Raw genomic sequence first — 17,222 nt, 5'->3', positions numbered from 1 at the left:
ACCTTCCTGGTGGAGGGATGAATCACCTTAGTTGAGCAAATTCTCACTAAACACTACATTAGCAGGCTGACCTTCAACTACTTTGGAGATATAGATAAAACTTTGACTTCTCTTTGAGCTTTTGACTTTTTCCTCTCATGGAAATGTCAAACAATGCTTGTCAGAACATTTTACAAATCGGAGACAGAATTTCACCTTTACTTTTGCTGAAATCAGATGTATTGAAGTTGGTAACTTTATACTGAATCCTTTTTACCTGGAAATGTTATAGAATGACTTCAGCCTGCACACTTCCCCTTTTATTATATGTAAAATAGTTTTAGGCAGCTGGGAGCTCGTTTTGTTGATTTCTAACACATTGTTTCCCGTTACAAAGTTTAAACTGCTTCTGTAAAATGTGGTCTTGTCTAATTTACAAGAGATACCTGCTACTTGGAGGCTGTTTCTTCTGATATGATATAGTTATCAATTTTTGTCCAGTTCATGATAGCAGTGTAACAGATTTAAACCTTACGAATCATTCTTGGGGGCGTGTGGGGGGAGGGTATACAGGGAGGGGGGAGGGGGGAAGGACACGTTGCTCATATGTTAAAATTAGTCTTGAACCATCAAATGACTTCTGAAAAGCCTGAAGTTAATTTGAACGGATGTATACCAGGAAAATCACCGTTTCTTGTAGCAGAATAAAGTGTAAGAGTTAATTTACCAGCAGCTATTAACTGTAACCATTTGTAGTAATTATAACAGTAAACTTATGTCTAACAAAAAATATAGCCTACATAAAATATTTTGTTAAAAATTGAGTTCTACTGTAGGAAAAACCTTTCGAAGAACCTTTGAGAAGGTTCTTTAGGGGAAAAAAAAAAAAAAAAAAAAGAGGTGTAAAAACTGAACCCCTATGTTTTTTCTGTGTTGTCCAGACATCTTAATACTACATAAAGAGTTAGAGTGCATAAAAAGCCAAAGTTGAACTGGAGTTTGAATTCTGGTCACATTTGGGAAACAAACCCCACCACCACCTGAGGTAGGGGTTGTGCAACCTACCTTAATTTGAAAAATGCAACTTAAGCAGTGTTAAATATGTAGTCTCTGGCAGTGGTTCTAGCTGCTTTTGTATTTCTATAAACACATCTATAGAATTTGCTTTTTCTCACAATTTTTCCTTACATACACATACTTATTTCGAAGTTTAAGAATTCCCTCCCAAACATCCTGAGAGGTGATTTGATTCTGAAGAATCGCAAGAAACCAGTTTACATACGCTGCTGTGCAGTGGTGTATCTATAGATAATTGCTCTGAAAGTGACAGCAATGTTGACTACATTCTTTCTTTTGAGTAAGCTTCCTTAGTTGCTGCAGTAGGAGACCAGTGATCCTGAGATATGAATACTACTGCTGCTTCAAAATAAGGTGTTGTTATTTTGACACAACATAGCTGAAGCAGCTATCAGTACTCAGACTGATCAAATGATCAGTATTAGTTTTTTAAAGACCTAATACTCTCCATGGTAAGGTACCATTAAAATAAGTGAAGAAAAATATGTATCATACTGTTTCTGTTTTAAACCTATTTTTATAGATTGTGGAAGGTAAACTCTTAAATGCTTATTTTGGAATACAGTAGGACTATTTTGCGGTGTATCCCATCTGTCTGTACCCCAGTACAGCTGTCTACTGTGGACCAGATAGACTTTTCTGTAAATTGAAATCATGGTATTTCTCACTATAACTTACACATACTGATTTGAATATCTTTTGGCTTGTGCTTACTGAGGAGGAGGAGAGGACGTGGATAAATGTAGTAGCTGGTGAAGTTATTAAACTTAATCTGGTTGTCTGCTTTGATCTGTAATGTCCAGCAGCACTTGCTCTTTCTGTGTATACCCTCATACTTAAGATTTTAATGTGTTCTATAAATAAACAAAACACTATAAAATGTTTGAGGAAAAGCACTTCATTGCAGATTGAATTGTGAAGTGTGAAATAATGTTTTCTTTAGGTTACCTTTTACTAGAGGCTAGATAGTGTATGCTCAGGCTTAAGATGTATTTCTGTTGGCTTTGTATATTTTGTTAATGCATGGTATAATTTATAATATATTCTATAGTACAAATATGACCTGTACCTTGTTTAGGATAAGCTCTTTAAATTCAACTGTGATGTAGGGGAGAGAAGGGTAGAAGACCACGTTTTCCTCTGACCTTACAATAAATCTCTTTATCTGGCTTGCTCTCATTGGCCTCTTTACAGGTGGCTGCTGTAGCTGGAGTGCTCAGCTGTGGCTGTTCCCCTCTGCCCTGGCAGCTCACTGCCCTGCCGTAGCATTAGGACCCTGGCGAGGTGGGTGCCCCGCTTCTAAGGAGGAACATATGCCTGCCCTGTGGCAGTGGTGGGTGATGGATAAGCAGGGGGAGGTGAGGGGGTGGACTGGAGTGACTCAGGCAGTGCCAACTGCGGGGATGCTGTGCCCTGTTGGGGCTGCAGGCATGGGGCTTCTGGGGCAGTACTGGACTGGACCTAGAGAAGCCTGCTTTCAACAGGGGCTGAGTCTAAATCTAAAAAGCCCAAATCACTCGGGCATTCTCGTCTTTCCCTTCTACTTCCCTTGCATGCTGCAAGAGGGGGGAGAATACTAAATTAACTGCATCAGACTGACTTGGGTCAGACTGTCCTGCACACTCAGAAGTTCTAGGAGTACTCTAATGTACCTTAGAGGACAGGCCTTTGGAGGCCTCTAGGATACTAGGAGGAGTATAAAGCACTTCAGCAGATGCAGCTGATCTCTGGGAGTTCTGTATTTTATCTTAAAACTACACTGTGGTTCCTGTGAGTTTTCAGTGTTGCTCTGGAAAGAGACCTGTGAGCACTGGGCAGTCCTTGAATTACCATAGAGCATACTGAGAAGAATCTAAGGCATCTGAGAGCACCCTGAGGAGCTGTGGAGGTACTGTAGGGTGCAGGGGTGTCCTTGGCCCTGTCAGTCACACTGAGAAACACTAACAGCAAACTGAGGAGCTCTTCAGTGCTCCCAGAGGCAGTACTTGTCCTGTAGGAGTTTAAAGGTACTGTGCTGTTTAGCTAGGTGTCCCCCACCACCTACTGGGATGTAAGTTAGATTCTAGCATGCTGGGGGCACACGTCTGAGCACAATAGCTCTGTAAGGTGACAAGTATACAGCTAGGCCTGCAGTTGTGCAACATCTGCTTAGCTCTCTGCATATGTACCTGCAGACACGTGCCTGAACACCCTTGTATGCATGCATGCCTGCAGCTCTGCTTACCTCTCCTGGTGGCAGCAAGGAAGGTCCTGGGGGTTAAGCATGGTACTTGTCCCCTGTACTCCCTAGCTGCAGTTGCAGCTATGCATCTTCCACCACCTGCGCTGGGGCTTCCCCATTTCTCTGTGCTTGGCCATAATGACACAAAATTACTCTTTTTCTCTAATTTCTCTTTAATAATAAAATTACAGCAAAGTACCACAAAGGAACAATCTGGGGCAGGGGACACAGGGACCTCAGTGTGTCCCTGCAGGCTTGGGCAGGGGGACAAGGAGGAAGCAATACAGAGCCACCAGGCTAAGCCTGCCCATCTGTTCACATGTGTGCATCTGGGACTCCCTGTCCCCTGAGTTCACCCCAGGGCAGCTCCCCTGTGGAGATCATTAATTACAGAGTTAATTGCGGGCCACTTACAGGGTAGGGATATTCTGGGTGTCACCGGAATATAGACACTCCATCCTAGGGGAGGCTCCTGTATGGAGAAACTGAGGCAAGGACAAGACCACACGGTGGCACCGTCTCCTGGGATAAAGGGAGGGCAGCTTTTGGCAGTGAGTTAGCTGTGTCAGCACGGGGCAGGGGAGCGGTCCCATATCTCTTTTCCCCCTGCCCCTCCCCCCCTCCCCCAAAGAAAATAATCATGGTAGGTGGGAGGGAGGGAGGAGCTGTACCCTACAGTGGTGGTGCTGAGCAGGGCATGCTCATCACGGTGGGCCTCAAGACAGAAGTAGAGGGGTGCGTGTGCGCGGATGTACACACATGCTAATAGACCCAGGTGACAGGCACCCACTGGGGCTCAGCCCGCAGGTGCTCCATGGCCTCTCGCAGCTGCCCAAAGGTGTGCTCCAGGTTGTCGTTGGTCAGACTCAGGTCAAAGTAATGGCTGTAGCCATGCTGTATGCGACTGCTCTCCTCTACTGTCCGCCGGGCGTCAGCCTCCTGCCCACACCAGTGCTGCCTCAGTTTCCTCACTGATTCCACCTCCCCACTCCCACTGCACTGCGCCCCTTGTCCCAAGCACCCACCGAGAGCTGCTTGATAGCCACACCACTCTCCAGTGCTGCACGGTTCATGGCCCGCAGGGTTTCAGCACTGGGAGCTTCGATGAAGACCACATAGGGCACAAATTCTGCTGTCCTGAGCACCTTCACTGCCTGTAGGGAAATGGGGTGGGGCTGAACCCTGCAGACCTCCCCTTAGTCCTCCTCGTTCAGGTGCTGCCTACCTGTGGGTTGACATCCAGGATGCACATCTTGCCAGCGTTCACCACAGCACGAATGGAGTCAATCTTGGTGCCGTAGAGGTTTCCCTCATACTCGCCGTGCTCCAGATAGTGACCTGCCTTGATGTCTGCCTCCATCTCACCCCGTGATACGAAGTGGTACCCATGCCCATCTTTCTCGCTGTCCTTGGGCTTCCGTGACGTGTCTGCCCGCAATGTCACCCTGAGCACCCAATGCCAGCCCACCCTGGGAGGTCCCATTCAGTACATGGTGATGGTAATGGGGCTGTGACACAACTGCATGGGGCTGGATTATAGTGCTACTCATGGGGGACAGTGCTGCTCTTAGGGGATGGTAATGTACATGGGGAGGCAGTAATGCTTTTATAGGCTAGTGATATTCGAAGAGAACAGTGATTATACCTGAAGGTGACCATGCCTATGGGGGACAGCAGAGTATTGAGAAGACAATAATGCCTTTAGGGAGGTGGCAGTGTTTTAGGGGACCATAATAGTCATTGGAGGAAGGTGACACTTGTGGATGACATGGGAACACTCACAGGGGATGGTGGTGCCGTAGCGCGCTTGGTCGAACATGATGAGCTTGTTCTTGAGGCTGCGTCGCCCCACACCCTGGGCACCGATAAGCACTAGGGTTTTCCTTCGGAAAGGTGGCATGCGGGCCACCTCCTCATAGATCAGCAGCTCATGGCGGTCAAACTCTGTGCAAGGGACAGACACTCACTGTGTGCCATGGGGATCCCAGCACAAGGGACTAGTCTAGGGACTGTTCTTTAGGGATCCTCACCTGCGTTCTTTGTGGTCAGGTACATCATCCTCTTCTTCCTTCTCCCACTGAGGCTGCTGCACAGGGCCCCTGCTGAGGGCATGAGGCTGGCTATGCCAACCAAGGCTAGGGACAGCACCAGGGCACAAGGACATTGCTATGGGAGCTGGGGACCCGCAGTGGGGCAGGAAGCTTCATACCAGATGTGGGGGCCACCTCCAAGTCTCGCTTCACGAAGGCTTTTCGCTTCTCCTCCAGCAGCTGGCTAGGGATAAGTCCCGCACTGCCTCCTTCCACATGGCATGCCTGAGGGGGACAGTGTGGTACGTGGGGATCCCATGTCCCCACAAACCCTCCCCATACTGCACTGCTGGGGGGAGCACAGTATGGCACATTGAGGTATTCCTCCCCAACCTCAAGCTCCCCCGCCCCCCCCAAAAAAAGCAGCAACAACACCCCCTCAGCAGCCCCTAGGCTGCTGGGAGAAACTGGACTGGGAGACAAGGGACAACAATGCTCAACTCTTACCTGCCACCAGTTGGGATCATCCTGGTTGACAATCTGCAGAAGGTCTCCAGCAGCAAAGCGTAGCCCAGCCTCCTTGCAGGGAATGAGGCTGTCGGAAGCTGGGTCATAGTCAAAGTGGCACTTCACAAAGACCTGGGGAGAACGGGGGTTACCAGAAACACGGGAGACACACATGGGTGTCATGCTCCTGGCTTCCTGCAGCACTGTGCCTCAGTTTTCCTAGCACTATGCACACTCACACATGCACATACACACATGTCCTCCCTGCCACTTGGTGCAGGCAGGCGTGCAGGGCAGCCATGCACACACAGGCAGCACCCAGGACAGCACCCAGACACCACAGCAGTCCTAGGGCAGTGCCTGCACACAGCCCTGCACCTACACACAGCCCTGCACCCAGGCACAGTGCAGCCACAGTGGCACACATTTGTGCATGCGTGTGCAACGGCAGTGTCCAATCCCTGGCTGGGCAGGAAGTGTGCACACAGGCAGCAGCATGATGCTTGGGGACACACAGTGCCAGGCGGTGCAGTCCCAAAGGACCTGCTGACAGTGCTTCTTTGTTCCTCTCTGGGTGACAGCATGCAGCTGACGTGGTACAGGGTAGGGAACACAGCAGCCAAGTTCCGCTGTGGGCAGGGGAATGGAGTCAGATGAGTGACACTGCAGCCACTACGGGTAGGAGTGGGGTGCCCTTGTGGGTGCCCAGAGTGCAGGACACAAAGAGGCAGTGGGACCTCAAACTATGAGACACCCCCAGCTGGTTCGCAGGGGACGTGAAGCTCAGGGACCTGGAGACATAGGACATAAAAGCATGAGTAGATGGGACACAGGGTACATGGCAAAGGAACAGGTGACGCTTGGGTATAGGGCATGAGCACAGTGAAAATGGAAGCATGGGGACAGCACAGAGGTGGAAACAATGTTGGCATAATGCAGTGGGACTCATAGGCATGGAAGCTCATGAGCCATAGGCAAGGGAACTGGTGCAAGGTGCAACATGCAGAGTACGGATATAGGATGTAAATGTGAGTACCTGCCGGGGTGGGTGTGGCTCCTGGTAGCTGGGCAGGATCTTGAGGACGACGCTACCACTGGCATGGCGCAGGCTGTCTTGCAGCACCCGTGGGTCGCTGCCCACCTCCTGCCCATTCACCTCTCGGATGACATCCCCTACGTGCAGCAGCCCCTGCTGGGCCACCATGCCCCCATGCAGGATGCGGGCAATCACCAGCTCCCCCCGCTCCACCCGGAACGTCACTCCCTGGGTGGAACAGTCCCACATCAGCTCTGACAGCAGTCACCTCGCATCACTGCCCCAGCACCGGTGATTTCCGCAGTATCCTGCAGTGTTCCCACTACCATGCAATATCTTCAGAACCATCCAAGGTATCCGTGCAATGCTCTCAGTAATATCCTGACATCCTGCAGTGTTTCCAGCACCCAGCAATTTCCCCAGTACCCTGCAGTGTCATCAGCACTGTGCAATGCCCCCAGTATCCGAAAATTCCCCAAGCAATGCCGTCAACACCCATTAATGCCCCCCTGCAACTTTAATTGCCCCCAGCACTCAGTGAAGTCCTCAGCATCATGCAGTTTCCCCAACACCCTGCGATTCTCCGAAATTATGCGATGTCCCCAGCACTGTGTAATGCCCTTGCAATGCTTCCAGCACCCGGCAATGCACCTTGCACCTTATATTGCCCCCAGCATTGTCCTGATCCAGCTTACCAGGTTCTCTCCAGCTGTCTTGCGAATGCCCACCATACGCACAGCGTCAGGGGGCACAGGCTGGTTGCTGAAGGTTGTATCCAGAACAGGGCTGGGCAGGGGTGTCTCATAGCTCTTGGAGGCCACTGAGTCATGGGTCTCCAGCAGGGACTGCAAGGTGCACAGCTGTCACACATTGTACACACGCACCTTGCACATGTATGGGGTTTGCACATGCACCTTGCATGCACAGGGCTTGCATGCCTCCTGCCACACCTGGAAGTGGGGCTCACGCAGGATGCGGGCCAGCTCGGCTGCTGCACTGTCCTGCTGCACCAGGTGCCCAATGTCATGCAGGATCTCCTGCACCAGCTCCACGTTGTTATCCCGCACTGCCTCCAGTTTTGTCTCCTCCAGTCGCTCATGGGCCTAGGGTGGGGGCAAGGGACTCCTGCTGCCACTGGTGCCCACATTTGTATCCACATGGTGCACACACACGCATGCATGTACACTGTGCACATACACTTACGTCCACATGCACCCTCTGCACGGGCACAGAGCCCTGCATTCACATGTGTAAATTCACCTGTTTGGATGCACATCTGCACCCAGCCTTTCATGCACACTACCACACCAACCTGTGCATGCATGTGGCAGTGCACACATGCATATACAAATACAAACACATTGTGCTGAACATGCAGGACATGGTCAATCACATGCACCCCATAAGCACAGCCAGCAACTGGCACACGTGTGAATACTCCACCTTGTACACCACCTCTCCCCACTCATACCAAGCCCCCTCTTGCTGCTCCCCAACTCCACATACAGCTGCAGCACAGGACCCTCATACACATCTGTGTACACGCACTGCATGCACATTTACTTCCATGCATGCACACAGACACATGTGCGAGCATAAACACACCTTCCTATGTGTACACGTATATGCATGCACACAACCATGCACCCATACAAGTACATTCTCACACATGCATGCACACAGATGTGCATACCTTCTCATCACACAGATGCATTTGTGCATACATATGCAAGCAGACACAAATGTGCATCTTCATCTGTGCAACACACACACACACACACACTTGTGCCCATTCACACTCACCCATCCATACACCTCCATTCTCCCACATCCCCTCCTTTCCCCATGCTTCAAGGTGACAGGAGGAACATAGTGCTACCAGTGCCCTGCACCACTGTACCTTTGCCAAGGACCTCACTATTGGGCTCTCCATGATGCCGCGGAGGAAGATGAGATCAAGGTCAGCAGCACCTGGGGCACTGGGGAGGCCCAGGAGGTTGTCGAGGACTTGCTGCATGGCTGGGGACATGGGGATGTGGGAACACAGGGATACAGGGACTCAGGAACAGTCAAGGGAGGGGGACAGGGACAGATTTAGGGTCTCCATATCCCCCTCACCTCACCCCAGGGTACTTGATGGTGTGGTGTGATGGGATGCCCTGCTTCAGTGGGGGCTAGTGGCTCTACGCCATGTCCCCCCTCCCACCCATGCCTCACTGCCCCCCTGCAATTAGCACAGCATCTCCTTGCAAAGGGCTGCCTCCCCAGTTTCCCACCTATTGTTGCAGGAGGCTGAACTGTCCCTCCAGCCCCCTCACCAAAAAACATCACTCGTGTGTGGGGGGGGGGGTGTTACATTGGGAAAGGAGGGAACTCCTCAAAACCCCCTGGAGGCGTATTCCCCACACGCAGTTCATGCAGCAGCAGGCAGGTCTGCAGTGCAACTGGCAGGATGCAGTAAAGCTCGGAGGGGAGGAGGTTTGCAACACAACCAGGCAGTGCAACGCAAACAAGAGATGGCAGTGTAAATGGGTGAGGGGCGGGGGGCAGGTTGGGGGGGTGGTTGGGGATGGGGGACGACACAGCACTGCAAATGAGGAGGTTGCAATGCAAACACGGGAATGTAATACATCTGAGGAGTGCAATTTAACCAGATGGTGTGATGCAATCAGTGAGGGGACTGCAATGCAAACAAGGGCTTGCGATTCAGCAGGGAGCGCTTGCAATGGAAGGAGAGGCTGCATGCAATGGCGGGCAAGGCTTGAAAAGCAGATGAAAAAGGGGGAAAGAGGGGAGGTGTTGCTCCCAAATATCCCTCACTCCACACCTAGGGGGAATCACAGCATGACCCAGGAGATCACCTTCCTTTGCCCCGCTCCACCCCCCCTACCCCTGCCCCCAGCTTACCCCTAGTGCATCCCACAGCCACCAGCCCCCGCACAGCGTCACATTCTGACCCAACCTCCGCGCCCGGGGATTCGCCCTACCTTGGGGACCCAACGGGGTGCCGTGGCCAGACGGCGAAGCCCCAGGTTTGGGGCCGCTGTTCATGGCTACAGGCAGCAGAGCCCGGCCTCCTGCCCGCCTCCTGCCCAGATCCGGGTACCGCGGCCCCCGCCTGTGCCTGCTGCACCCCGAGCCTCGGCCGCAGCACACGGGTGTGCAACAGGAGCATGGACATGCAAAGGGAGCACGGGCGTGCAGAAGTTGCACGGATGTGCAAAAGGAGCATGCATCCTCTGCTACGTGCTCACTGCCTCAATCATGGCATGTGGAAAGCCCACATATGCATGCAGAGTGCATGCTTGCTCACGTGTCCCTGTACACAGCATACACATTAATGGAGATGTGTGTATTCTCATACACCTGTGTGATTGTCTCTGCACAAGTATTATCATGTTGCTGTCCACACCTCCCTCTGCATGCTCACACATGCACATCTCTGTGTGCAACCATGTGAGCATCAGTGTTCAAGCACAAGACCTGTGTGTACTCATACACTTGTGCACAATGTGAACAGCTGTGTGCATTCAAAAGCACATCTAATATGCCCCTGATATGCACACACGTGTGCACAGTCCTGGTCAGCTACAAGCCCGCAAACCTGAGACGCTCACACGCATGTGCGTACCCATGCCCCCACCAGTGCATGCTCACATGAATGTAAACTCGTGCACATGCAGACACACGCCACACGCCTCCCTTTGTGCCCTCACACTTGTGTGTACACACACCATGCATGTTCACATGCAGATCTGCATGTTCATACCCTGTGCATGCCTCCCCTGCTTGCACATGCCCTTGCACACTCACACTCTCCCCCCATGTGCTCACCCGTAGGAGCCCCCGGCTCACTGCCACACACCTTCCCGGGGGTTCGGGTGGGGGAGGACGGCGTGTCCCCTTTAAGGGGGGCAGGTGATGTTGCCATGGCAGCCGGGGGACGGGCCAAGAGCTCCTTACTGGTGAAGGGGGCACAGATTTAAAGGGGCCGCACAGTGCCCAACTTCCCCCTCTCCCACCTCGAGCCCCTCACATGGATGTGGTATCCTCCCTTATGCATGCACGGTGAAATGCTGTCTGTTCACACCCGGAGCTCACTGGGGCAGGGACAGGCACACTTAAACATTATGCACACACACGTTCACGTGCAAATGCTCTACCCACATGTGCCCACACACGAGAGCCTCCCCCCCACTCTCTCCTACACCCCCCCATTCTCCAGCCCAGAAGCGAAACTATGTGTCACCCCACATGATATCCCAGCATCGGTATCCCCAGCACCAGTTTTCCCAGCTGCCGCCTGCTGAACAAAACATACTGCAGGCTCTGCTCCACGCATGCATGGTCGCGTAGAGGCTCTTGTGTGGCGCGACCGTGCACCACGGGAAAAGGGGGATGGTGTAACTGGTTTCATAGTGTGGGAATCAAATGTTGTTTCTGCATTAGAATTGGATAATTTTTTTTTTTTTATTTCATGATCTCCGCTATCCACTTAACCTACCCACATGCTGTGCAGCCATGGAAAAATCACATTTCCCTCAGCACATGGGAGTCCAGCCTTAGTTACCAGCTGCTGGTTGCCCATCACACACATCCACATATACACCCACTGTATGTGATGGCACCACAGAGCGCTCTCAGAGGTTCTTAGTGCACCCTGGAGTGCCATATTGTGGCCCATGGAGCTCAGGGAGTCACCTGGTGTGGCCCAGAATTTACTGGGACATACTTAGACTACAGTAGAGTATACTGGAAAGCCTTTAGTGAACCCTTGAGCATCCCAAAGAATTCTGGGAATATTGTAGGATGCCCCAGAGTCCACTTAGGAATTCTTGGAAGCCTCTAGAACAGATTAAGAAGTTTCTAGGGCAGCTTAGAGAACATAGATAAACTCTGGGATTTCATTAGCGTGCCTTAAAGTACATTAGGGCGGCCAGGCTCCACCCCTTCCGGCAGCACAGGTGAATGGCCTTCACCTGTGCTCCTCTGGCTGGCTCATTGCTCTCCTCAGGTGATCAATCAGAGGTTCAGGCCATGACTCAGCAGTTCCCATACAAGAGCCCAGCTGGAACATCGGCTTGCAAAACAAGTCTTCACAAGAACAAGACCAAATACCAGGGATAGCTCTCTCTACAAAACATTTGCAGCCACAGCCACAAATATCAACTCCCTTAAAGCTGCCAAAATACCGTATTCAATTCCAGGATCATTCTTCAGTCAGGGGCCGTTAGGTCCCCAGTATAACACCCCAACAACGTCACTGCCCAGTGTTCACTCCCTCATGTCACCCACCCTTCCTCCCCAAAAAGCCCCAACATCACCCATGCCACTACAATGACATTTCAGAATCACTCTCCAGTGTCACCCCAATGTCACTCCCAGAGTCGCGGGTCAACTGGTCCCAGGGGCCAACAATGTCACCCCGCAGCATCACAATGAGTCACCCCAGTGTCTCCATCGAGTATCTCTCTCTCTCTGATTCCCCCCCCCCCCCCCCCCCCGCGATACCCCAGCATCATCCCCCAGCGTCACTCTCCAGGCTCAGTCCACAACTCCACCCCAGTGTCATCCCAGCATCACTCCATGGCATCACCCCAACTTGCTTGCCAAGTAAACAAGGTCTGGGACAGCAGCTCCTAGCGGGGCTGTATAAGCTTTCAGACACCGATAATCGATTGTTAATCACCACCTTCCATCTGGTTTCCAAACCAGATGACAATGAGTTATGTGGGGAGTCTGTTCTGGAAACGATTTGTCTTTTCTCCAAACCTGCTATGAGTTCAGAAATCCCACATCATGCTGCAGCAGAAATGGGGTACAGTGGTACGTTAGCGACCCCTGCTTCAGGGAGCACAGGGGCTGCATAAAGTGCACACCCTGCAGCCTCCCTATTTCTTTGGAGTCTGGGATTGAAACTTGACCCAAAAGGCCACACACTGCCATACAGGCAGGTGCCAGGTTCACCCACTGAGGATGTCAAATCCTGAATTGTTTTCACGATGGTCTTTAATTGCAAAGAAAGTAGGCGACACGTTTCTCACTGGAGAGCCACAAGCTGTCCCCACTAGTTTGGCAAATAGCGCTCGCTCCGATCACACCGGTAATCTCAACTTTGCCGTCCAGGCTGCACACACAGCTTTTCAGCATTTTGTTGTATCAGTACTGAAATTTGTGTGCTGTATCAGTACTGAAATTTGTGCTCCCCTATCTATTAGAAATTTTACTGAACGCTTTTGAGGACAGACTTCAATCAAAATATGCGTGCCATTGTTGCTCATCCTTTGATCAAACTCCCCTTGCCGGACAGGCAGATCCAATCACCTGCTTGTTATTAGTCTTTTTTTTTGTTGTTTACAGTCTGAAGCAGTGATTGAGCACCTGGTGAGGGGTGTGGCCAGCCCTGCCAGCACAGGTGGAAGCAATTTGCCTGTGGGACCGGATAGGGCTGAGCTTGGCTCCACCCCTCCCTGACCATATTTAAGGGCTGGGAACAGTGAGGGCAGCATTCTGCTTGGGGACTGCCTCCTTGGGGCCATTGGGAGTGAGTTCTGCCCTTTGGAATGCTTTGGAATGGGGTGAGTGATTGATGCTTTATTGCAGGGCTCTGGTCTTTCTGTTTTTGGGGATCCTGACTGTTTTTAAGGGCTGAAAGCTGTAAGGACAGCATTTCTCCATGGAGACTGCTTCCTTTGGGGTGTGGGCTGAGTGTTTGTTTTTGGAATGGGGTCATTGATTTCTTCTTTATTGTTGGATTATAATTTCACTTTCTGGGGGGCTCCTGACCACATTTAAGGTCTGTCAGCAGAAAGAGCAGCAACTGCACCTGGAGACTGCTTCCTTTAGAGCATGGGGTCAACCCTTGAAACAGGGTGAGTGATTCTTTATTCCAGGGTTGCAATATCTTGTTTTTGGGAGGATCCTGACCCCACTTAAGGGCTGGCAGCCTTTAAAGTGGTATCTGTCTTTAGAGACTGTCTCCTTGGGAGTGTGGGGTGAGGTCTGGTCCTTGAAAAAGGATGAGTGATTCCTTCTTATTTTAGGGCTGTGACCTTTCCCTTCTGGTTTTTGGGGCATCCTGACCACGTTTAAGTGCTGATAGATGTAAGGGCAATGTTGATCTCTGGAGACTGTCTGCTGTGGAGCATAGGTGAGTTTTGGCCTTTGAGAAGGGTGTAAGTAGTTTCCTCTTTATTTCAGAGCTGCAATCTCCTTATTATTATTTTATTATTATTATTTTATTATTATTATTTTATTATTATTATTTTATTATTATTATTTTATTATTATTATTTTATTATTATTATTTTATTATTATTATTTTATTATTATTATTTTATTATTATTATTTTATTATTATTATTTTAATCCTGACCACTTTTAAGGGGTGGAAGCCATAAGGGCAGCATCTGTACCTGGAGACTACTTCCTTGGCAGTGTCGGCTGAGTGTTCATCTTTGGAATGGGGTAACTTATTCTTTCTTTATTTCAGGGCTGTTATGCACTGCTTCCAACCATGCAGAGTTGTTTAAGGGCATTCTGTGCACCCTTAGGTGTAATAAATCTTCATCTTTATAGAAAGCCAAGGATTGTCCTCTTCTGGACTGCTATACTCAGCATCACCCCAGATATCTCCATCCTAATTGTCTGGAGATGCTGTTAGTTTCCTAATCTGTATGACGCCCAATTCCTCTTCTTCCCACCCCCTGACCCGCATTCAATAGCTCTGCAGCTCTGGTTCCCAACAGCGTGATGAAGTGAAGCCAGATCAGGTTGCCCAGAGGCTGACCCAGCCTCACCTTGGAAGGGACAGGGCATCCATCATGTCTGGGTAACCTGTTCCACTGTGTCACCACCATCACTGTTCAAGATTTTCTTTATATCTAAGCTAAATCTTTTCTTGTTCTTCCCTTCAGGTATTGAAAGGCTGTTACCAGATCACCTCGGAGCCTTCGCTTCTCCAGGCTGAACAGCTCCAGCTCTCTCTCTTTATAGGAAAGGCATTCCATCCCTCGGTTCATATTTGTGGCCGTTCTCTGGATGTGCTCCAACAGCTCCACGTCTGTCCTGCACTGCGGACATCCACAGCCAGACACAGCACCTCCAGATGAGGTCTCAGAGCAGAGGGACAGGACCACCTCCCTTTGCCTACTGACCACACATCTTTGGATGGAGCCCAGCGTACGGTTGGCTTTCTGGGCCATGAAGGTACATTGCTGAGTGCCCACTACTCAGCCTGTTGAGGTCCCTCTGGATGGCGTCCCATCCCTCTGGTGTGTCACTGCACCCCACAGCTTGGTGTCATTAGGGTGCACTTGACCCCACTGTCGATGTCACTGATGAAGGGGCAATTCCAGATGTTTGTACAAACTCAGCAAAGACCACCTTGAGAGCAGCCCCACAGAGGAGGATTTGCAGATCCCGGTAGGTGAGAAGCTGGACATGAGCCAGCAGAGTGAGCTTGCAGCCTGGAAGGCCAACTGTGTTCTGGGCTGCATTAAAAGAGGAGCGGCCAGCAGGGAGAGGGAGATGATAGTCCCCATCTACTCAGCTCTTGCGAGGCTTCATCTGCAGTGCTGCATCCAGGCCTGGGGCCCCCAGCACAGGAAGGACGTGGAGCTCATGGAGCAGGTCCAGAGGAGGCACTGAGATGATCAGATGGTTGGAGCAGCTCTCCTACAAGGAAAGGTTGAGGGAAGTGGGCTTGTTCAGCCTGGAGAAGAGAAGGCTTGGGGGAGAACTCATTGCAGCCTTCCAGTACTTGAAGGGAGTGTATAAGCAGGAAGGGAAACAGGTGTTTATGAGGGTGGATTGTGATAGGACAAGGGGGAATGGTTTTAAACTGAGACAGGGGAGATTTAGGTTGGTTATTAGGAGGAAGCTTTTCATAAAGAGGGTGGTGACGCACTGGAACATGCTTCAGAGTCACTTCCAGGAGGATCTGCTCCATGATTTTTCCCAGCACGGAGGTGAGACTGACATGTTGGTAGTTCCCAGGGTCATCCTTTCTATCTGTAATAACAGCTGTGCTGTTGCCTTTTTTTCTGCTCACCAGGGACTTCACCTGACTGCCTCACCTTCTCAAATACCACTGACAGTGGCTCATTGACTGCAGCACTGAATTCCCTCAGAACTCTGGGACTTGTCTCGTCAGGACCCAAAGAATCCTGGATGTTCAGGTCCTCAGGTGGTCTAGGACCTGATCTCCCATCACAGTGTGGGTTGGGGGGGGGGGGGGGGGGGGGCGGCATTGCTTCCTCAATCCCCACCTACCAAACCAAAGGTGAGGGCAGTGTATAGTGAGCAGTTACCAGAGAAGATGGAAGCAAAAATATTGTTGGGTACCTGAGCCTTCTCCTTGTCTGTTGTTCTCAGCTTCAGTGCTGCTGGTAAGCAGCATCGCGCACAGAGTGCAGCCATGTTGCTCTGAGAAAGGAGCACTGCAGCGCATGTCTGAAAGGAACACTGCCCTACATCTGCAATGCCTTCATTACTGCATTGTGTCCCACAGGTGGCAGCAGAGCTGCAGTGCTCCCGAGTGCCGTAACGACTGCATGGAGAGGTGTGGGTCTTCACGGCAGCAGCAAGGAACCAGAATCTGCATTTCCTGGAATGCCCCGGAACCCCACTTTGCTGGCTGGTAATTGTCTGCCCAGCAGGTAAGGGCAATGAGCTCCCACCAGTGTTTACCCACTCCATAGCATGGCACAGCACGGTGCTCCCAGAGCTCTTAATTGCACTTCATGGTGCCTGGAAGGCTGCCTGTCCTTTTCTTTCTGTGTTCTCCTTGTCTCTGGCCTTTCACTGCAGTGTTTTCCTTCCCTTTGCCATTGGTGTTCCCTACTGCATTCTCTTGCCCTCCTGTTTTTGTGTTCCATGCCACGTTCTCTTGGCCGTTGCCCTTGGCTTTCTTTGCCATATTCACTTCGGCATTCAGTTTTGGCGTTCCCTGCTGCGTTCTCTTGCCCTCCTGTTTTGGCGTTTCTTGCCGTGTTCTCTTGGCCATCATCCTTGGCATCTCCTTCCATGTTCTCTTGGCCCTTGGCCTTGTCTGGGCATTCCCTTGCCCTCCTGTTTTTGTGTTCCATGCCACGTTCTCTTGGCCATTGCCCTTGGCTTTCTGTAGCCACATTCTCTTCAGCATTTGATTTTGGCGTTCCCCGCAGGATTCCGTCGCCCTCCTGTTTTGGCATTTCCTGCCACGTTGTCTTGGCCCTTGCCTGGGCATTCCCTGCGGCATTCTCTTTGACCTCCTGTCTCGGCGTTCCAGCCGCATTCTGCATTGGCCTTCTTTGCCACGTTCTCTTTGGCCTCCTATTTTGGCACTTCCTGCCATGTTTTCTTAGCCCTTGCCTGGGCATTCCATGCCATG

At 51.0% G+C, this 17,222-nt stretch overlaps 1 protein-coding gene across 1 annotated transcript; it reads right to left on the bottom strand.

Annotated features, from left to right (window-relative positions):
- Positions 1–4,039: 4,039 nt before the first annotated feature.
- MPP2 (MAGUK p55 scaffold protein 2) lies at positions 4,040–8,867 on the bottom strand (the record flags this gene model as incomplete). Its single annotated transcript, XM_079547290.1, has 11 exons — positions 4,040–4,216; positions 4,303–4,431; positions 4,503–4,705; positions 5,060–5,221; positions 5,308–5,376; positions 5,487–5,592; positions 5,815–5,946; positions 6,851–7,078; positions 7,546–7,695; positions 7,801–7,953; positions 8,751–8,867. 11 exons carry the CDS (start codon positions 8,865–8,867, stop codon positions 4,040–4,042), a joined length of 1,626 nt encoding a protein of 541 aa, XP_079403416.1.
- Positions 8,868–17,222: the final 8,355 nt, after the last annotated feature.

This window comes from Tetrao urogallus (genome assembly GCF_951394365.1).
Source record: "Tetrao urogallus genome assembly, chromosome: 26".
Lineage (NCBI taxonomy): Eukaryota > Metazoa > Chordata > Aves > Galliformes > Phasianidae > Tetrao > Tetrao urogallus.
The sequence above is the reverse complement of the archived record's forward strand: the minus strand, read 5'-3'. Positions and strand labels throughout refer to the sequence as shown.